The sequence below is a fragment of the Neolamprologus brichardi genome, chromosome 3, assembly GCF_056152115.1.
Source record: "Neolamprologus brichardi isolate AB-2024 chromosome 3, ASM5615211v1, whole genome shotgun sequence".
NCBI classification, from domain to species: Eukaryota; Metazoa; Chordata; class Actinopteri; order Cichliformes; family Cichlidae; genus Neolamprologus; species Neolamprologus brichardi.
The window spans coordinates 41,989,090-42,011,017 of NC_142106.1; the positions used below are offsets into that span (position 1 = coordinate 41,989,090).

The 21,928-nt window shown below is 42.1% G+C and overlaps 3 protein-coding genes across 5 annotated transcripts; 1 reads left to right on the top strand and 2 right to left on the bottom strand.

The window, feature by feature from the left end:
- Positions 1-10,407, top strand: paip2b (poly(A) binding protein interacting protein 2B). 2 transcript variants are annotated; one of them, XM_006802438.2, is made up of 4 exons: positions 1-270; positions 8,546-8,712; positions 9,292-9,474; positions 9,563-10,407. In XM_006802438.2, the coding sequence occupies exons 2-4, from the start codon at positions 8,557-8,559 to the stop codon at positions 9,617-9,619; spliced, it is 396 nt and encodes a 131-aa protein (XP_006802501.1). In that variant the 5' UTR covers positions 1-270; positions 8,546-8,556; the 3' UTR covers positions 9,620-10,407. The 2 variants fall into 2 exon arrangements, with proteins under 2 accessions (XP_006802501.1, XP_006802500.1); XM_006802437.3 differs by lacking the exon at positions 1-270 and adding an exon at positions 3,240-3,443.
- Positions 10,408-13,542: 3,135 nt separating this feature from the next.
- On the bottom strand, positions 13,543-17,211 carry LOC102780349 (uncharacterized). 2 transcript variants are annotated; one of them, XM_006802435.2, is made up of 8 exons: positions 17,063-17,211; positions 16,192-16,290; positions 15,806-16,001; positions 15,651-15,710; positions 15,308-15,439; positions 14,251-14,332; positions 13,981-14,155; positions 13,543-13,901 (listed from the first exon to the last, which is right to left on the bottom strand). In XM_006802435.2, the coding sequence occupies exons 1-8, from the start codon at positions 17,084-17,086 to the stop codon at positions 13,848-13,850; spliced, it is 822 nt and encodes a 273-aa protein (XP_006802498.2). In that variant the 5' UTR covers positions 17,087-17,211; the 3' UTR covers positions 13,543-13,847. The 2 variants fall into 2 exon arrangements, with proteins under 2 accessions (XP_006802498.2, XP_006802499.2); XM_006802436.3 differs by lacking the exon at positions 17,063-17,211 and adding an exon at positions 16,464-16,970.
- Positions 17,212-18,026: 815 nt separating this feature from the next.
- On the bottom strand, positions 18,027-20,723 carry nagk (N-acetylglucosamine kinase). Its single transcript, XM_006802434.3, has 10 exons — positions 20,671-20,723; positions 20,180-20,264; positions 19,889-19,987; positions 19,655-19,796; positions 19,225-19,335; positions 19,040-19,152; positions 18,872-18,959; positions 18,686-18,783; positions 18,524-18,602; positions 18,027-18,416 (listed from the first exon to the last, which is right to left on the bottom strand). The coding sequence occupies exons 1-10, from the start codon at positions 20,697-20,699 to the stop codon at positions 18,214-18,216; spliced, it is 1,047 nt and encodes a 348-aa protein (XP_006802497.2). The 5' UTR covers positions 20,700-20,723; the 3' UTR covers positions 18,027-18,213.
- Between the last annotated feature and the right edge of the window lie 1,205 nt (positions 20,724-21,928).

Here is a 21,928-nt window from a genome sequence, read left to right on the forward strand (position 1 = left end):
ACGAGCGCGACTACGACACTGTTTGTTTTTTCCTCTCAACGTGTTGGCAGAAAATTTGTGGATTTAACGGGATTTTTTTTCTTTTTTTGGTTAATAACGCAACCAAACCGAGCAAGGGGACAACCGCTGGTTTACCGAGTTGGAGTTTATAGGAAGATTTTCTTTACTGTGTGGTTTTCTTCTCACACCCAGGACCGGAAAAGAGCATTTTACCCCTCAAGACAGCTGGCTTGCGGCCCCCCCGCACCGATTTGCGCTTGAAGTTGAGTGGTGAGTGTTGGTGCGATAAAGGGGAAGCTACCTGTTTGCTTCATATCAAGAAATATAAAAAGAAAGCTAAACATGAAACAATGTTAACCTTACGTGGTTAATTTTTTAAGCTAAATTCTCACTAGGCTGGCACTTCCTGTCTTCATGAGCTTAGTCTAAAAAGGAGTGAGGGGGGTTGTTGTGAAGGTGGTAAAAACAAACTTCCACAGTAGTAACAGTGGCCTAACTACAATGTAGGGCAGCCAAGTTTATGAACATATGCAGTTTTCAAATAATTCTCTTTTTAAATCACGCTAATTGACACAACAGGCCTCATGTTGTCCATTATTAGATTATTTTGAGCCGCATAAAAGTCAGTTAAAGCGTGTCTTCCCGGAGTGAACCGCCAGAAGCGCGTTTCTCTCCGGAGCCACGCAGGCATTTGTCTCTGGGGTTAGTCAGGAGTACAGACAGAGGTGCTGTGACGGAGCTCGAGATGTTTGTGCACATGCTGCATTCAAGTGCTGCCCGATTTTTGATTGCCATCTATACTGTAGCTCTCAATGCTGACTAGCAAAATAGAACTAGCAGGTAGAATCTCAGTGTTGTGTTGCTTTTTTTTAAAATGTAAATCAGACATAGCTCCTCTATCATGTCACAAAGACTCACGTACCTCTGCAGCAACACCACCTTTCATGTCTAATGGAACTAATTCCATGTAGGGTTTATACATTTCCCTAACAAGTGTACTGTGTTTCCCAGGAGAAAACGCGAATCCCTTTTTGGGTTGTATCTGGAAGGGCATCCGGGGTTAAAATAATCTGTAGCTTCTTCTTTATGCTGTTTAACTTGATTAAATTACAGCAGATATTGTTAAAACTGTCTCCCCCAATCAGACTGTTAATGTTTAGATTTTTTTAACGAGTGTAAACTGCATTTGCATATACAGTACTCATTACTTAAAGCTGTGTATCAGTTACTTTTAATTACACACACTGTCAGTTACTTATCCCATTTATAGACTACTTTCAACTGCTCCCTATATCTCCTGTATCCCTTATCTCCTACTCTTCACACTTACATCAGGCTAATTTATTTTAAGTGGGTGCTTAGAAATATAACATCTCCCACATTCCCTTTACTAAATTTAATCAGTTTTTATTTGATTAGATATTTTTACTGCTGTCCACACTGTTAGCAGTTTGAGCCAAACTTTTGTTTCAGCCATTTATTCACTCTGAATTCCTGTTGTCCTTGTGTTTCTATTCCTTGGGCACTTTACATTTAGTTTACCGCTTTTCTCACCTGTTCACCTCTCATTTAAATTGTTACTCCTTAAATGTATAATTTCGGGGAAGCTGACTTCATTTTTACATATATCCTCTGGCTACTGCAAATATCTTCCCAGTGGTGACACTTGTACCTTTTTTCACTGCTTCCTGACAAAATTTTATTAAAAAAAATGTGAATTGAATTTGTTGATAATAAAGGATTTAAATTGCTTTTACAGCATGCCTGTTAATGTTCTGTTCATTGGCAGGCTAAGTGGTTTACACATACTTTTATTAAAAAAAACCACATGCATTTTTTTATTTTTGGAACCATTTTTTAACTGTTGTCAGCTGCTGTCACTCAATTAGCATAACGAACAGCAGGCCAAAGAAGAAAAGATGCCAGAGCTTGTCGTGACACTGGCAGTTCACTCAGTACGATGTGCTGAAAACAAGTCGCCCTTCACATTTGCTTGTTTCATTCTCAGGATTGACAGCAGAGCAGAGAGGCTCCATGATTTACTGTGTATTTCTGCTCAGAGTGAATCCGAGCTGGATTCTGTTCAGTCTTGGCATTCATCCTCTAATCACACACCATTAACCTCTGGGGGGAAAAGGAATGGAAACGCTGTGGTGGAATTTAACCAGATGTTGTAGCTGCTTGGATAGGCGAAGCAATCTGTTTTATTGTATTTCTGCAAATAGTTTTTTGGACGATAAACAAACACCAGTTTTTATGGTGGTGCTTTGTTTTTCTCTCCGCATCCCTGCTTACATTTGTTACTGGTTTCAAATGGAGATCAATTTGTGCTGAATGTCTCAGTTTACTCACTGACGTCAGCACTCAGACCTCTAAAGTTTAGCTGAAGTCATTACCATGGTATTAAAAGATATATTTACTAGCATCATTATAGGTTTTGTTGAAAGCAGTCAGCGGTATTTATGTGTTATGGATTGGAGTGAACCAATGCAATTCCTTTTCTCTCTTTTTTTTAACATAACTTATACAACTACAAAATCCCAATTTTCAAGCTCATGTGCAACATATTTATTGCATTTGCAGATTTATTATGTTGAAAAGTGAAAAGTGGAGCTGCATAAGAATTTAAACATAATCTTGTGATGATTAGTTGTTTTTCAAAGTGGAAAAAAAAGTATTTATCGACTTTTAACTTAAGTAAGATTTATATTCCTATTTAAGAAGCTTAATAGTACACAGGCTGCACCTAAGCAAATTAACTCATGTCAAACGGCACCATTTAGAATCATATACATGAAATTATTGGGTTATAGTTATTGATTTGTTTATGTGTATATATCTTTAATGTTAAAAGCTGTTGATCATTTTAATTAGATTTCTATTGCTCTGTAGCTTGAGCTGTAATAATGCAATTCATTTTCAAAATAATAAGCAACTAAAGCTTCTAAATTAAATAGTATATGGGGTATGAAGTGCAATAATTGCACTCACAATATAGAGTGCATTGAAATACTTAAAGTACAAGTACATTAAAGCTGATTAAAGTAAATGAGCAAATGTACTCATTGTTACATTCCTACTGATCCTATCTGTGCTCTCATCAAGTGGTAAAGAAGATTGCAAGATTAACAGTAGTCAACTCCAATAGCGTTGGTGGTGATGGGATTTACATTATTTACCCCGCCTCAGTTTTTATCTACTAGTTTGTCTGGTGTGAGTACAAATTCCCACATTCCTGGCAGTAGATGAACGCCTCATCAGACCACATAACCGACCCAGCTTTCTAACGTTAGCGAGGTGGCTAACAGGATTTAGCTGACTGGAGCTACGTTGCATCGCAGCGCGGAGAAATCCCCACAGAAGACACGACGAGCTCGCAGTTTACTGACAGTAACTTGGTGTTACCCTACGCGTTGAGACACACAGCAGGAGCACAATGCCAGGTAACGGCGACCCGCGAACGGTTACACGTTAGAGCTTCGTCGTGTGCGCCGCTGCTGTTGTTCCCGGAGCTCAGCCTTGTTTTGTTGACCTGCTTCAGTGATGCTGCCATGCTGTAGCTGCGTGCTAGCTCATAGCGGAGCACACTTTGTTTGGCCTCTAGCATTCAAATAGAGACGGGCTTTGCCCCAGATGCGTGCTTTACGTGTTCTAGTAGCTTATTGTATCTTTTTGTTTAATACGTGGTTCGCATTTAAGCCGTTTTAAGAAACCCACTTAATGACTTTAAAAGAAAAAAAGAGCTTTTCTTCCACCCAGCCTCTCTACCCTTTGTTGTTGGTGGGGTAGCTTTCACCTTAGGCCCGTTCACTGACAGCGCAGCTGTGCGTTTCTGTCTGTTTGCAGCCGCTGGGAACTAGCCACTTCGCATTACCTCGACTGAAACGACCAAATCCTTTAAACCAACTTCCCAGGTATGACCGGACACCTGGTTTAGAGCCGTTAGCAGGCTGTAAGCCACCGCGGCACAGCTCCTGTTACACACGGACTGTCAGGCTACACGGACCGCTATGAAGCGGGTTGTTTTTGCATATCAAAGTCTTCATTGTGCACAGTTGGAGCTGGACATGGCTGTAGGAGCTCCCCCCGCATTTGTCTCCCCGCAGGTTGGATGTCTCTGCTTGACATTCAGAGTTTATTTTTACACTTGCAGGTACACAAAGTATCCATTACAAACGGAGTCAAGAGGACTATTAAGCCAACATTTGGACATTTGAAAGGTTTCAGTGGTTATTTAGTTGCAGTTTCAGGGATCTGAAGGTGAATTTGAACGGCTGTTTCAGCTTGATTTTAAACCACTTTGAAAATGTAAAAATTAGTAACTAAACTTATACTTTTTCAGTTTGTTTTTCCAATTCGTTCCTTGTCTCAAGGGGGAAAAACTACTAAAAGTCTTTTAAATATGTGGAACCAGTAGCTATTGCGTTAATAGAATTTTCCAAAGCCCTTCTTTCCTTCAAAATATCCTAGTTTTACAGATCAGGACAAAAAAATCAAATTCAGTAATAATCTTCTCCTTTTTCTTCTTCTTTTTTTAATGACCTTTTCCCCCTCTGACACAGAACAAGATTTGCTTTGAAAATGTCAAATGGTCACTAATTTTGCATATTCCCACCCACTCAACACAAAGTACATATACAGTTTTCAGACTTAAGTTCTCACTATTACAACAAACAAGCCAGCAAAATGGTTTTTGTTTTGTTTTTTTAGCTCATAGGAAGAGTCAACCCCCCCCCCCCCCCCCTTAAAAAAAACAAAACAAACAACAACAACTTAGAAATATGACATTGAGTTTATCATCCAGTCCAAAAACTTCCATTGCAGCCGATGATGATTGCTGTTCCAAGATAAAGCTGCTTGGATTCAGAAGTCGAACGCTGTCCCCTCAAACTTTCTGTACATTTTTGTTTTTGACCCCTCCCGTGTCGCCGGATTGCAGAACAGCATTTTACATTTCTACAGCTTACCCCTCACCCTCGTAGGCACAGGGGAAGCACTGATCTAGGCTTGCCTAACTAAATATTACATGGTAACCACTACATGGTTATGCAATGTGAACATGTTAAGTGCTATGTGCAGCACATGCTGGCGAGGTCTTTGCACTCTTGTTAGTTATACTTCAGTGGGGGTGGGATGATGTCAGTGACTTGGCAACTTTTGGAAATTAATCTTAGAGGTGTTCTTACAAATTGAACTTTTTGGAGGTTTACATCATGCATTCAGTATACTTTTATAACCATTTGGCGTTTAATCTGAGAAGCTGGAAACATAACTTTCGTTTGATTGTGTGGGAAAAAAAGATCACCTGAGCTCTAACCTCCTGGCTTTTACCTGCTTTTAGCTGTCTGCTTGCATGCTCACACCCCTTCAGCGTCTCAACTGTGTTATTTTAAAGCTTTGGCTGATGGTAAGCCCGATTCATTACACAACACTTTATCGACTGCAGTAAAAGTGAATGTTGGCGGACTGGCACAGGCTTCAAATGTTCTGCAACCTCAGTCTTGTAAATTTTTCCCTTGTGTTTTTTTTTTTTCTTTTTTTTTTTCACCTTGTGCAAGTCGCTGCTCTGCATCGTTAGACGTCTTTATCGTCGCCCACGGTTGGGCAGAAACAGACACACCTCTTCTTCTTAGTCTACTGACCTACTTAGATTATGCTTGTTTGTGTGTGCTCTTCTGAGGAACAGCGTGTCCGTTCTGTCGCTGCGTTCGTTGAACGGCTGGCTGCTGCGGGTCACACTCTGCTTAAACGTGTTTGTTTTGTTGTGCTGAGGGAGACAGGGACTGCAGGCGCGGGTGTTGCAGAAATATTATGGGCTGATTTTTTTTTTTTTTTTTTTTTTTTTTTGAAATGGGTGAAGTTTCTTCGAAGTTGCAACACATTGCAATGAGTGAGTGAGTCTTCATCAGGATGACCTCCGGAGCTGTGAGCAGAGCTCGGTTGAGATCATCATTTTTCTATCCCCCCCTCCCCCCGCTGCAAGGCTGCAGTTGAGTCATGACAAGTCTGTTGCATCTGGCTGGCACTGAGGATTATGTCATGATTGGGCATGTCTCATCATAGTGGCAATCCTGTGTGCGCAGACGCAATCGCACATCATAAATCTCATCAACTCACTGTCTTTTCTTAATAGATTATTGGATACTTGTGATCTTGCCACTGGCTTCAAGCTTAAACAGTGCTTATGACTGCAGAATATTAGGCTTAATTAATGAATTTAATCTCATCTGTTTTAAGTATCCCATGGGAAAGAGGCTACACTCAGACACCCCTGTTGTTTTAGATGCCTGTTCACAGCATAACGGTGAAGCTGCACGTCTGAACCACAGACTACATACATTTTTACTGTTTAAGCAGGATTGCCATGCACAGATACAGATCTCTGTAGGAGCCAAGTAACAGGGAAATAAAATACTAGAGAGAGTCCGTTATGGACTAGAGAAAGATAGCGCTTTGGGAAAACTGTCAAAGTGGTCACACCCATTAACCCCTTTTTATTTTATTTATTTAAATGGTACAGTCTTTATGAAAGGACAGAGTATTAATAGAGTTGTTTTGGTGCCTGACTGTAAATATTGAGACATTGTGCTTTTAAAGCCATCCTTAAGTGGCCACTAGAGGAACTGCTGTTTTCGGCACATCTTCATTGGCTTCATTTTTAAGCCCCGGGTGTTGCCAATTGGTGTGGACACAAATTTAGCATTGTACTCAGTTGTTGTAATGAGAATTGTTTTATTCTGATAAAATTCAGGCCAGGTGTGGATGCCGTGTCCAGTCTCGAGCTTTAGATGTTGAGCTGGAAATTGCGTGGTTATCCAGGGGCTGCCCCTTTTTGAAGGAGAAGTAGGTATTTGGATGGAGGGGGAAAACCTGACGTGATGTCACAGTTTTTACTTTCACTTCCACAGTGCAGGTTTTCCCATTCAGTGAGGAAGAAGTGCACTCCTGCACGTTGAGTCTTTGTAATCATCTGCTAAAGATGTAGCTGGATGCTAGTACGTGTTCAGGGAATAGTTTTATTGCAGAGTATTGGGAAATTATTCTAACCCATTGGGATGTGATGATCAATAATAAAAAAAAAAAAGTATCATTACTTATTGCCAAAGGTGTGTACTGAACACAGATGTTAGCTGTTGTCTTTCTAATGACTCTTAAAGCAGCAGCACGGCTGTGTATTTTTACATTGCAAGATGCGGCCCTGTTACATGTGATGACTCGCTGCGTTTGGCTTGATTGAATCATGCGTAGGCCTTTGCTGACTGCAGAAAAATAACCACACACACGTTTGCGCTTCTTCTCCGATCACGTCACTTGGGTTTGGCTTTGCCTTGTTTATATGGGACTTCTTTAGATACGCTGAGATAGCGGTTTATAAAGTCCTCTCTTCTGTGGATTTGATGGGACAATACTTGCACTGTTTATTTTTGTATTCATTATTTTCTATATTTGCTGTTTGTTAATGATAAAATTTAAGAAAAAAAGAAGTGTTAAGAGTAAAGTTGTGTACTGGTTCCATCCAGGTGGTGGGGGAAGGGGCTTATCTAATCATCCATGACTGTAACCGTGCGTTTATCTTTCTTTTTAGCCCACAAATGCAAGTCTGTTTTAGTTTTCCACAATTGTTGTGAACTGTTGTCACTGTTGCTACTTTGGTGTTGACTGAGTGTAAGACTGGGGGTTAAATGATAGTTTTGAGTCTCATCTCATTACTGCGAAGTTAAAAAACATGCATCAGCATCTCTGAGTAAGGATTAGATGTTGGCACACAGCTGAGTTCTCTGATTCATGTCTCAGTGTTTATTTAACTCCTTTTTTTTTTTTAAGTAACGTTGAGTTTCAAACTTTAGACGTAAACCCTATGTGGCTAGACGTTTTGGTGAACAGCTGTATTTGGTGGGGAAATAGGATTGACTTTAACATTTGGCTGTATTTTCTCTTTCATTGGTCTAAACAAACCTGATTTAAAACTGGGTGTTTGTTTGGCTTGTGATAGTGCTGTATGTCTTACTGATGTCTCTCTGGACCCGTTGTGTGTTTCTGTGGCCTTTCACTGCAGCGCTGTAATTCACCCACCTGGAAAATAACTATTGATCAACGTCATAAAATGTCAAAGACTCTATTAAGCCTTCAGGCTCATTTGGGTGTTTGCAGAAGGATGTTTTAGACATCACCGAGTAGGATTAGTCCAGGCAGGTGTTGCCTTTCAGTCTGTTTCCTACTCATAACATGAGAGATGCAGAATTACTGTTCAATGGCTTTTTTTGTCTTTTCCTCCTTTATAAGCAGAGGGTCTCTAGTTACAGCTGGAAAACTGCTCCTACAATGCTGATTGAGATGCTGATGGTCAATTCGATTTGGAATCCCAGGCTTAAATAATGGAGCCTTGATTTTAAATATGATAATGTAAACTAACAAGAATGAGACCCAGCTGTGGGCTAGCGAACGGGAGTTATGCAGCTTTGCTCGTCTGATTGCGTGCATACTGTAGCAGGATGATCCAGACTGTTCGCTGACAGTCACACCTGTGCCTTCTTGTTTCACACAGAGCCAGCTGAGATGAGCGGTCCAGAGGTGGCTAAGACACCAGGAGGCGGAGCTCCAGAAAAGGAAGGGAAAGAGCCGGTTGCCAATGGCCATGCGGGAGAAAACAATGACGCCAACCCGTTTGCTGAATACATGTGGATGGAGAATGAGGAGGAGTATAACAGACAGGTACATGTGACAAAAACAGATACTTTAACTCCTGAAAGTCCAACTTTTTTTTTTCTTCTTTTCAGTCCATGTCCTGGTTGTTGTTGTTGTTGTTTTTGTTTTTTTGTTTTTTTTTTTGTTTTGTTGTTTTTTTAAACCTCACCATCCTGCAATCCCTCCACTCTTAATTTGAAAGTTTGATTCTGCCCTGAGCTGCTGGTGAAGTTGCTGTTGAGATAACATAATGCTTTATTCACCCTCAGGATGAGAGGCTCACCTGAGAACAGGTGGATTTATTGCCCATTTATTTGTCAACAGTACTTGAAAAACAATGTTTTTGGATGATATGCTAATAAAAGAATTATTAAAGATTAATTTAATGGTTAATTCTTGGCAGACTCGTACCCCTCTCCCCTGCCACCAATGAACTTTGATGCCTATCAGATACAAGGTTTCTTACCGAGAGTTCAGCATTTTTGTCAGCTTGTGGCTTAAGCGTGAACTTGTAACGTCTGAACATTTCCACGCCTTCACTTATTGTTCCACTTTACTGCTTATCTTATTATTTATCATTTCCTTTCCTGTGTCATTGTCTTGCAGGTAGAGGAGGAGCTGTTGGAGCAGGAATTCTTGGAGCGCTGCTTCCAGGAGATGTTGGAGGAGGAGGACCAGGATTGGTTCATCCCTTCGCGCGACCTCAACAACCAGGGGGTGGGGCAGCTGCAGCAGCAGCTCAACGGGCTGTCGGTCAGCGATCACCACAACAACCTGGAGGAAGTGGCGGTGAGTCAGATGCGTCTGATTGCGCTGCACTCACTCTGTCGGTTCTTGATAAAATGAGTAATTTTATTCTGTTTCCTTCTCTCTGCAGAGGAAGAGCATCTTGAATCCTGAAGCAAAGGAGTTTGTCCCGGGGAAGAAATACTAGGAGTCCCCCTCACCCCCATGGAGCCTCAGCACGCACGCACACACACATGCATACACAAACACACTCAGACACATGCACCAGTCCTCTCATATTCTCAGAGACTCTGGCGGCCACGGCCGCACACACACTGATCCCCACACGCAAGCATGCACACGCACACACTTGAAGTCAGTGGCGTGCTGCCAGGCCCGATTGGGGGGTGGGGGGTTTTCTTTTTTTTTTTTTCTTCTTCAATCTTTTTATTTCCTGTTTGTTTCTTGTAAACTGAGGGACATTGGGGATGGGTGGGAGAGGGGGTGTAGTACCAGCTCTGCCCTTCTGTGGGCGCTAGCTCATCATTGCATTTCACACCACGCTGTTGATGTTTACAGAGCATGCAGATCTCAGCAAGAGTCCCTTGAAAAATAGGCAGCTACTTGGGAGTGATGCCAAGACAAAGTCTAAATTCCAAAAGTTTAGTCTTTTTTTGTTTCAGTGTTAATTTGTGTCCAATTGGGTGAAAAAACAAACAAACACATTTCCAGCAGGTTGAAGGTTACTATGTTGCTGAGGTCAGAAGGATGAACATTTCAGGGGACTGCAGCGGGCTTCTGCCGTTGCTCTGTAAAGCCATCACAGTAACCCGTTAACGTTTGCTCCTATGATGTCCTGTGACATCACGGCTCATGTTTATCTAAACGATGGATGGTTATTTGTATCTGCAGCGGCTCTGTTCCAAACCACGTGCAAACCCCTCAGCCCTCCCTCCCTGCCGGTTGAATCGATCTGAACGCTCATGGACGGGTGGCGTCATGTCTTGTTTTCCCAATTTGTGTTGACATCCATGCTTATTTTTCATCAAGTATCCCAATCATGAGTTAAATAAAGGAGTTGAATAAAAATGTCAAACATCAAAGCTTTTTTTTAAATTTTTTTGTTTTTGTTTTTTTTAAATCTTTAAAAACTCAGTCATCTTTTTGTGTGTGCACAGCTTTAGTTCACGGCTCAGTTTTTGTAGGGTGTTCATCCTTCTTATGGGGGCGGGGGGTATTTGGTCTGGAACGCAGCCACTGCCTCTTTCTGTCAGCTTGGTTTGTTTAGGATCAGATCAAGTGTCCATATCCAAATCAGGTTTTTCAAATAGCATCTCATCCTTCCCCTTATTTTTCCTTCACATTTTTTGTTTTTGAGGATGAGGCTCTCTACTGGGTGTAGTAGCCTGTGGTGTCCATTTAGTCCTGTTGGTAGGAGGAAACAAGTAGGGAGAGGTGATCGTATCGCCATGGGGATGGCAGTATGGAGGATGTGGCGGTCAGTATTTAATCCTTGCCGGTCTTGTCCTACCCTAGGAATCTGACTTTTTGTTTTGAGGAAGTTCTACTTTAAATCTTTGTGGTCTAGAGTTCAAAGTGTCCCTGATGCGAGTATAATATCCATTAAAGCGTGAGCCAGTAGGAAAAAGTTATATATGTGACAATACTCTTCAGGAAATCCAGATTCCTATCACCAGTAATTCTGTTTCTTTTTTTCTCTGAATCTCAGCCATTTTGGCTTGAACATGGACGTAGTATTGTCCCAGGAAAAATAAGATCTTGTGTATTTTTGTGGTAAGCAGAGATTATTTACATTGTGTTTCAAAGTATCTGACAGGTAGTGCTTCTGTCCACTCATGCTGCTTTCCGAGGTTTCTGTGAGAGACGGTGAAGCGTGGGTTTAAAGGGGAACTTCCTCAGTGTTGGACCACAGATGTCAAATGACACCCTGGTGACGCCGTTAGGAATGTCCGCCAGGTGGATTGTACAACATGAAATCATTTTTGGTGATTTTCATTTTCTTTTCATTTTTTTTTTTTTTTTTTTTTTTGAGTTGTGTGATAGAAGCCGTTTAAAAAAATGAAAATAAATAAAAGTGTATGAATTTCAAGATAAACAAAAATGATGAAAAAAGTTGAATAAAGCAGCTAAAGACAAATGTTTTGTTTGCTTTTCTTTTTCTTTCCCCCTTTTCTCTTAATCTGTACACACATGTGACTTTTCCTGTGATGATTCTGAACAGTCCAAGAAAAGAAGTTCATTGTAAAGGTTCTTATTTGAAAGGTTCAGGACAATATTCACTTTCTTTTCAAGTCTGAGAGCGTGGAAGTTGGATCATAACACGGATTGATAAGTGAGGTCAACGTACGTGGCCAAGTTAATGGGAATGTGCCGATGAACTAAACACTCGAGAAGTCCGAGCTACAGGGAATACTGAATAAAACCAAGATTATTAAAGTTAGAATAACATTTCAGTGGGAATTCACAGATAGTTATCGCTTCAAATGTCCGCTTCGCTCTTGCTGTGAACTTCCTCAGGACGGCTCTGTGTGAGCTATCGTCCAAGATATTTATGAGTATTCGTATTCCTTCCCTCTGGAGCTTTGGATCATATCACAGGATCTTTTTCAGCACGTTGTTTTCATTATATTTCTGTTTCTAAGTCCAGCTGTAGACGGATACCGCTGAAAATGAGCAGATCCCAAATGTGCAGCGGTTGCTTGGTCAGCCACTATTAGCTTTTAATTGCTTAAAAATGATCATCTATCCAGACTGACTGTTTGGTAACAAATGGCCAGATTTTGGTTACATAAGCACAAACATTTCTACTAAAGCTGAGACGGCTTAAACAGCGCGACGCTCAACTCCAGAATATGTTTCACTGTCACTTACTCTCAATCGTTTAAGCTTGTCTTTTATTTTTTGCACAAAGTACCTTGTCTAAGCATATATTTGTTTTGTTTTCGCATTCGAGGAGGCGGCTCACCATCAGTCTGTTTAGCATCAGCTTGATAAACGGTCATCTGATTGTTGCGTAAAGCTGTGCATGCCATTTGGCCTCACTGGAGAACCTGATCTGCTGCCCTTAAAGCAGACTGTCTGAGATCACCCGGAGATAACCTTTCACTTATAAACACGAGGACGTGGAGAATGCTTGATGCTGACCTTTGGTGGGCAAAACCCATCTCAAATCACTCTGACCCCTGCAGGCGTTAGGCAGGTTTGCAACTAAAGAACAGCACAGAACAGTGATATCCAAGTAAATAAAAAATATAGATGCATAGGACGGTGCTACATTTCATCTTTGAATAAAGGGTTAATTCAACTAAAGTTCACAGTGTGGATCTGAAAGCAGACTGGAGGAGTGACATCAGGATTATGTCTGCAGAAAAAGAGAGGAAGGATTGGTTTTTGGTGACTATCCTGAAAATGAGCTCATGACTGTGTCGGTGCTCATTTCCAAAGCAAAACAGGAACAAAAGGAAGACAATCGAAATGTTAACAGACTAGAGGAGCCTGAAATCCAGAGATGTGAACGGCAAAGACTGCAAATCCCTCGATTTGTGTTCTGATATGAAGGAGCAGAGATATATGGCCCCTGAAGTCACCACACCCTCTACATACAGCACCCAGGTGGAACCAAGGTCATTGCACAGGGACACTACTGCAGCACTACGAGTATGAATCATAAGAATGAAAAAGAGCTTAATTGGACTGTGCAGCTAGTTTTGCACTTCACCTAACAAATCCTCCTCTCCAGACCACTTGAAGCCCCTCTGCTTTAATAAAGTGCGATCAGTGAAAGGAGCTATTTTCTTCACAACTGTCCATTTTTACACGCTCACACAGCAGAGATGGGAATCACTAGACACCCCACAAAATTGCTACAATAATTTACTCATGGAATGATATTACTGTGATGCTGAGCAGCCTTCCAGCTCTACAGGTGGGCCACAGGTTTTCAGGTTTCTTTCAGTTTGGGAATGGTTGCCTTAGGAACCCCAGGAGCTCCAATCAGAATCGTTAAATCTTATTCATCTCAGTAGAGACACTGACGTTAGCATGGGGAATGATGGTTCGAATTTTTGTGGCATTTGTTAACATTTATTTAACTTAAAAAAACTAAAAACTAAGTAAATCATCCACCACAGCCGTGTGAACACTTAAGCCTCTGCCCAGCACGAGGATGCCAGCAAGTTCACAGCTCGCCGTCTTCCTGCCAGCAGATGGTTTACTGCTACGTTGTGACTCAGCTTTTGTGTCCTCGGCGATAACCGAGACTCACGCACAAAAACCTTGACCGCTATCTCACTTTTCTGCGGAGGTGTTTGGACAAAACAGCTCTAAAACATTTCATACTAACATGCTGCACTTTAAGTCTAAATCAAAATACCAAAAATACATTTTTTTCTGAACGATCTGTATTGAGTCAAGATTCAGACTGTAGACCAGTGACAAGGTGGGCGATCGGAGAAGGCATCCTGCTGAGTCTAGGTGGAAATACACAAGACATGAGAACATAAACAGACTAAGCACAGGGCAAAAGCCTGCAAGTGTCAGGCTACTCACACAGAGCTTCCTTTGGCCACTCTGTATCTTAGAGCCATAGTTGAACTGGTACTCAGTTTGCGGCAGCTTCCTCCTAGTCTCTGTGCAGTAAGTTGCTGGCTGTACGTGGGCCTGAGGCAGGGCGCTGCTCTGACAGATGGTTTTCAGCTCAAAGCACTCAGGTCCCCTTGCACAGCTGGGAGTAAGAAGAAAGGGGAGAAAGTGTCTGAAAATAGCACAGAGAGCGTGAGAGGACACGATGAAAAGGTGGAATTTGTGTCTGTGCCTCACCGGCTGCCCTGAGCTAAAGGGTTCTGGACGGAGGAGGCGCTCAAACCCCACAAGAAGGCACTCTTATCACAGTGTTGGTCATCTAAATGGGAAGTTTCAAAGCACATTCATTCAAATACAGCTTCCTCTGCAATTTAGAGACTATATTTCACACCATGACTCAACAACAGTAACAACATTGTACTTCGATTTTGTCTTATTGTCTGCATATATATCATTTACCAGTCTAACTATAATAGCATATATGTAAATCTCTGGTTTTAGACTGGTTTAAAATACTATTTTAAACAGTTTTTTTTACCCTTGGGTATGCATGGTGTCATATAGCCCTGATTTGGTCGTCTCAGCCAAATGACCTGTTTGGGAGGGGCAGCCAATTAGAAGAAAGCTGGCTAAACGAGAGGGTGAAGGGAGATAAACCTTCCTGTTTCACACAGTAGATGAACTGAGAGGTTACATCAAGTCCATCGTAGCATAAAGAATGATCATTAGTAGTGGTGATGGAAAATAGCCTATTAGGCTAATTGTTTGTTTTAAATTGAATTTTGCTTGTACACTTAAGCCCACAAACTAAGTGGGTTATACTCACAAGCTTTCCTAAAAGCCCATGGTCCATATTAAATGACTTAAATATAAGGCACGGGAGCCTGAATCGGGCCGGCAAATACTCCAGTTCGGCCCACTGGATGGCTTTGGAAAATGTAGAGGAGAACATAAGTTTTGGACTTTTAACTGTATTTTCATGCATTTTAGAGCTTTTGCTACAGATACAGTAATAGATTTATGTAATTTTGCACATTTAATAGTTACAATTTGAGCCTAAAAAGTCGTGGTTACAAATTTCTTTCATTTGCTACAGAAGAAATTAATTATCACTTAAAAAAAACGGGGGCATGAAGTTGAAATTGCACTTCTTTACTTATATCGAAACCTCAGAGATTAAATGTGTAGTTAAGCTTCTGTACACTGACACAAAGCGCAGTTTGACTGGCCTGGCACACATAAGATCAAGGTGAGTTTCACATCCCTGATTTATGGTCATAAAAATCTGTTCTACCTTTGTTTGTGTCAACAGCAGACCAGCCTTGAGGAGAGCTGAGCAGGTGCTGCAGTCCACTTTCTCTCAGTAGATTTCTTAGAAAATCATTACAGCTGGGCGGACCATCGGTGGAAGACAGCACAACCACACCTGAATGTGCACAAACAGAGAAAGGTGAGTTTCACTACATTCAGCCACGGATTCGGCTGCAGTTTGAAAACTCTACGAAACACGAACACGTGGGCTATTTTAGAAACCAGAACAACAAAGGCTTTGGTTTGACGGGTTTGTTACCTGGAGCTCAAGCACACAAACACCACACGAATCAAATCAAACAACAACAAAAAAGAAGCAATCTAACCTCCCTTGTAGACAATCTCAGTCTTGGTATCGTTTGCCTCCTGCTGCTGCAACATGTTTGCTGTCAACAGAAGAAAGCTGAGTGTCTCTACACCTGCCGGCTACATGTTGAGTATGCATGCCTGGTTCAGAGAGAAACACACAAACAGTCCTTACCTTTTCCACCACATCTATCACAAACACGGCGCTGCTGACTTTCATCCTCTTGACCAAGGAAGAGCTCAGTCCCCCTGGCAACTCCTGCATCCTGCGTCCAGTGTACCGCCAGGGCAGGGCCAATGCCCTGATTTGCCACGGAAATGGAAGGTGTGAGGATGCCAAATGAAGACATGAAGGCAGAAGAAGGAGTAGGCTGGGGGACAAAGCACAGCACGTGAGGGCCAGTGGTGGTGTTACTGCTAATGGAAGGAGTTTTAAAACCAACGGCCGGCCCACGTGGCTTCAAGGTTATTCTTTCAAAACAACAAACAAAAGAAAATGGACCTGTCGTGTGTTCATACGTGCACAAATTCATGCAACCTGTAGTGAAGGAGCTCGCTCACCTCATCTCTGGAGTTCAGATGTGGGTAGCGCTCCCTGACGGGTCCATAGTCCTTCTTGTAAGTGGTGAGAAATCTCCCTGCACTGTTGAAACCATGAGTCTGGTCAGGGGAAAAAAACAAAACACAAACAGGCATTTTGGGGGGTTTAAATAGGAGTTTAGCTTGTTGTGATGGTCAGTCTGAGTGTATAATGTGAACAAACCTGACATCCTGACAGAAACAAGAGCTTGTTCAGCCACAGTATGCACGCTTCATATTTACTTTTTACTTACATAACCATGATGTCCTGAACTTGATGACCTCCAGGTGTTAAAAGTATTAAATCACCTCATCACTAGAACTGACGTGTGGTATTTTTATAGTATTGCACTGATAACCACTGATGCACTAATGTAGGTAGATGCTGATTTTTATTGTTTGTTTTAAATCATAACTCTGGATGCAACACTCCAAATTCGCCAAAAGATAAAGATAATAATTGTAGTTGCGCTTATATATCTCATAAACCTTATGCCAGCTTGTTTTGTTTTCACAGCTTGTTTGTGCTGCCCCCTGGTGGCCAAATAGCAGGACTGCAAGTGAGGATTTCAATGCGCGTTTCTCAATGTTATGAATTAAAAAACAAGGACAAAGCAGAAGCCTTGGTGGGGTTTTGCCACATTATTTAAAAGAAAAATAACTATTTGTTTGTCTGCTGTTTCCCACTGTTAGACAACTAACAGTGGGAAACTGTTAGGATCTTATTTCAAATTGAAATAAACGTTTTAGTCTAATTCTCCTTTTCTGTTTGACTTTTTTAAACCTGTGAATTTCAGTTGAACAACAACATGTTGCTGCTGCACTCCAACTCCCCATCAAGCTACATATTTACCTTCCGCTGCTCCGATGTAAGCATGCTTGATGGTTTTTTTGGTTCCTCCTCGAGTAATCTTAGCGCTTCATCACTGTATTAAAGCCAAACTGAAGACTAGAGACCGTCCAGCGTGTCTCTGAGTGAAAGCCAGCAAAATGTTTTTAATTGAATTTGTTTATTCCACTGAATTCTACTGTGGAATTACAGCCAATTGGTACAAACAGCTCCCTGCTTCAGGGGCTCAAATGTGAATGTATGTGACTGTAAGAAATTATTATTTGTTTAATACTTACTGTCACGTTTTAGGTCCTGTTTTTTTTAAAACTTTTCTTCTTCTATTGCTACATATTTGTCCTCAGGAGTTGAAATGCAGCTGGAGCTGGTTAAGCTGATCAAATCTGCAGCTCCCTAAAAAGTGGAATGCTCCACCTTTATATTAAAAAATCTTCTGGGTTGCTGTTTTGCATCTGCACTGTCACAAACAGGAACTCTTCCACCCCTGCTGCCTTCAGTGTCTGTGTTTTTTAATACTGCTGAGCTTGTCAATGCGCTTTTAAAAAAAAAAAAAAAAAAAATCAGGATGTACCTGTAACTGTAGGTCTGCCCTCAAAAAATGTTTGTTATTTGTTGGCCTGTTCCACTTTCATTGTGGTAGTTTCAGTTGTTGGTTTATAGCAACAGTTTCAAATTACACACTGGCATCGAAGTGCAGAGTGCAGAGGCCTCTCTGTGGAGCTTGTATGGTCTCCCAGTGTCTGCATGGGTTCTCTTGGGTAGTCAAAGTCTCTTCCAAAGACACCGTTCGGCTGTTGGTTGATGCTAGATTGGCTGTAGGTGAGAATGTGAGTGTGGTTGTTTGCCTCCAAGTGTGACCCGCCTCAGTGTTCTAAATGTGGCACTAAACTAGATGAAATTTAGGTAAACACGATGAAGGAAAGCCCACATCAATCAGTCTAAAATGATCCACAACAATGCAAAGATCTTCTATAAATTCAACCTCATTTTTATTATAAATCACAAATGCAAACGAGCATTAAAAGGTCTTTACACAGTACGATAAAATTAACATGAGCATACTGAGATCTGACTCTTTAGTGTCAAAATCAAGTGCAAAACAATCACATTAAAAAATTAAAAAACTAGCCGGCAAGTCTTCCCGCAACTCATTCTCATGCGCTGCTGCTGAAGGTGTGTTGATAGAAGACTTTGGCATTGGCGGCATAATCCATGGCTATGGTAGCACCTGAATGCTGCGCTCCGAGGCCGGCGCCACCGAGCGCCGAGGACCGCTGCAAAATCAGAAGGCTGTAGCTGCAGAAATGACCCTTGTGCTTGTCAGATGATGCCAGTTTATCCAAGACTTCAGTGAAACCTGGGGAGAGACGGAGAATCTCAGACTTCTTCAGGATAGAAGCTACTCAGGCAGAGGAAGTGGATAAGTTGGAGGGTTTCATGATGAGGGTCCAAGGAGACACTGACCTGGCTTCAGGAGCTCCCAGCTCTTCCACACCGAGCCCACGCACAGGATTGGCAGGCCGAGGTCGCCGCTCAATAGTGGCTGTCAGGAAAATAAAAGAAGACGCGATTCAGAGAAACGTGATCACAAACAGGTGACAGCACGTGACTGTGTGGGTGTGTTACCTCCTGCGCTGCAGGTAAGACTGCTTCTACATGTTTTGCCAGGACTCGTCCAGCTTGAGCAAACACATGCCGACAGAGAGCGTCCCCCGCCTCGGCACCTTCAACACACACACACAAAGTCTGACTTTTACCTTACCGATTAATCTTTCACATTTCAAAGCAGACCAGGGAGTTACACCCTCCTACCTTCAGCCACCTTCTTGCAGAACCCTGCAAAATGAGACTTCTGGAAGTTTCTGTAGAGATGTGGCAGCATACCCATCAGATCTGACACCTACAATAAACAGAGTTTTACCCATTAGACGGTATCGCTGTGCATGTCGACACATCTCTCCGAACTTTTGGGACTCTGACCTGGAAGTACTCCTCCATGGCTTTTCTAACATGCGTGGTGTCGTGAGGAGGAGCGACCAGTTTGTCTTTGCCGTCGAACACCGTCTTCACAGCCAGGTGAGCTATCCAGAAGGCTGGGAAGATGGACGGATAGCTCAGTCTGATCTATAAAGATATGAATGATTCACATATTCCGACATAGTTACCTGATCCTTCATCGCCCATCATGTGACCCCAGCCCCCACAGCCGACCTGCGAGCCATCAGGATTGACTAGTTTGCAGTTTGATCCGGTCCCTGATATCAGGACTATGCCCCCTGAAGACAAAGATCCTGATGATAACGCTGATATGCTGACACCATCAAGCCATAAAGCTCAGGGTCAGACAGTAAAGCTGATACATAGAGCCACACCTAAAACAGTAAAGTATTAAACTGCGACGTGCTGTAACATTTTAGGCTAAGAGCAGCTCTTAAACACAAGTTATGTCAAATATTTAACAATCATACTGCAGGACAGTATCGTAGGACAGTGTCATTGTGTTTGTTACATGAACACATTTATGGTTGGGGCAGCTCTGTCTTCCTGCTGAGGACTGGCTGCTGTATGAAGAGAGAACAGAAAATGGCAGCTTACCTCGATTGCTGGCCGTGGCCATGGCACCGATAGCGTCTGTGGTGATGAAGTAACGTTCGCTGAGGCTGGGGAACCGCTCCTTCATGAGAGCGATGAGTCTGTCGATGGCATCCTTCTGCTCGCCTCCGCTCAGAGACATGCCCTGCGTACGCAGATGCACACAAATCAGATGTTAGGGCTTACATTATTTCAATCAGCCATCAGCAACCTGCACCGGCACACAGCCAGACTGACCAGGGAGTATAACCGCGTGCCTGGATCCAGCCCCGCCTCGACCTTGGCTCTTTGGACCATGTCGTCGATCGTTGAGATACACTTGTCCACGCCGACCAGCTGTGAGAGACAAAAAGTGTTGCAAAATAACTGGAACTTGCTACAGTATAACACAATGTAACAATGTATTCACTCATAAGACAACTATAAAGACAGTCTATTTAATGTGCAAACCCCTCATCCGGCCACCATCTGCCCTCTCTTTCCCCTTTCCAAATTTCTCCACCTGCCTCCATCAGCACTTCCGCTCACCCAGTGGTTGGTGGATGGTCCCGACGTCTCTGCCAACACCTTCCCATCCGCTGACAACAACACTGCTTTGGAGTGCGTCCCTCCCCTAATAAGGAAGTGACAAATACATGAACGGAGCTGCCAACCACCAAAGCAACTAGACATCACTACAAGACCACTGTATGCATCTTCCCTGATAGAAACACACACACACACACAATTTAAATAGATGCACAAAAAAAGACCCCACAAAACTCATTTAGACAAATACGTATTTATAGCATACTTTAAAAAAAAACTAAATGATGACATTTTAACTGACAGAAACAGCCCACAAAAGAGGAGAAGTGATCACGAGACACACATACTCGCGCACAGCCGTTAAGAAAACTCTTCACTTTCTAAATGACCTAAAAACTTGAATAAATGCCTGTAATACACAGAAGCCTTGCGTGACACTTCATCACAATAAACTTGGAAGAGTTTTGCTGCTTATTTTAATTGATTCTCACCCCTCAACTCCGCCGAACACTCGCTCCATGTCTCAATTCCTGTTTTGGTCCGGGCAACTGCGTAGATATCGCGAGAGCAGAGGGTGAACGCCTCCAACCTGTAATTATGACTAATGACCAGTAGATGGCAGCAATGTCTTTCTATTTGAGAAATTCAGCAGCAGGCTACAATCATGAAACAAACCAGGGGCCTTCAAGGAGACAGATGAGAAAACAATATCAGGTAGAACACGAACAAACACGTGATGTACGCTACAATTAGATTCACTACAGAGACGTTAAAAATAACATTTAGCAACAGCTCTTATCTCCCTTTAACAGTTACACACGAGTGTTTGCATCCTGCAATAACTTACAGGACGGTACTATTAGAGAGAAGCTGCATTGGCCTGATAGTGGCATCATGCCTCTGTAATGGGTGCATAAAGAAAATATGCACTCCGCCAGCATGTGAGGCAGTCTGCTGAAGTTTAAATAATAAGATGCAATGCAGGAGTACAGGTTTTTTTTGACCTGTGAAGGAACACGAGCCAGCAAAAAAACCCATTTTGTGTCTGAGTCATGGTTTAAACATCACGATTGAGAGATTTAGCGCCATTTGGCTGAAAACTGGGGCGCTGTAAGCCAGCAGGAGGCATCTGCAAAGCATTAATTTTGGGGGCCAGCTTCTCCTGCCAGCATAGCCTGCATCACTCACAATTCCTGTGATGTTTATGTAATTTAAAGCTGGGTGGTTTGAAATGAACAGTAACAGTCGCTTGTAAATGTATTTATGAACGTTTTATGGGATTTAATTTTGAACCAAAACCCAAATTTGTGTAATTGCCAAAAAGACTCATCCCAAACTACTCATCTCACCATATGAGTTCATCATATTTTTAATGAGCCACTAAAGCTTTCTTTCACACATGTTACACAAGGTTGAGGAGGTGGGAGGAGAGAAGGAGAGGAGCGGCTCGGTGCGCGTACCACGCGCTGCTCACTCCTTCAGATGAAGGGAGTGAGCTGCGACAAGTATAACGCATTTAATACAATACCGGCTGTTACTTATTATTTCAAAATAAACGTGCGCTACGGGCGAAAAAACTCAGTTTAACAGTAAAACTCATTTTTTCCCCAAGTAAGAAAGCATGTATAAATATTCCCCGTGTTTTTCACACTTCCATGAATAATGATTCTTCATGGGTAATGTTGATCTTCCATGTTCACAATAATCGACTTTTACAGAGAAAGTTCATAAATTGAGAAGTGAAATTTC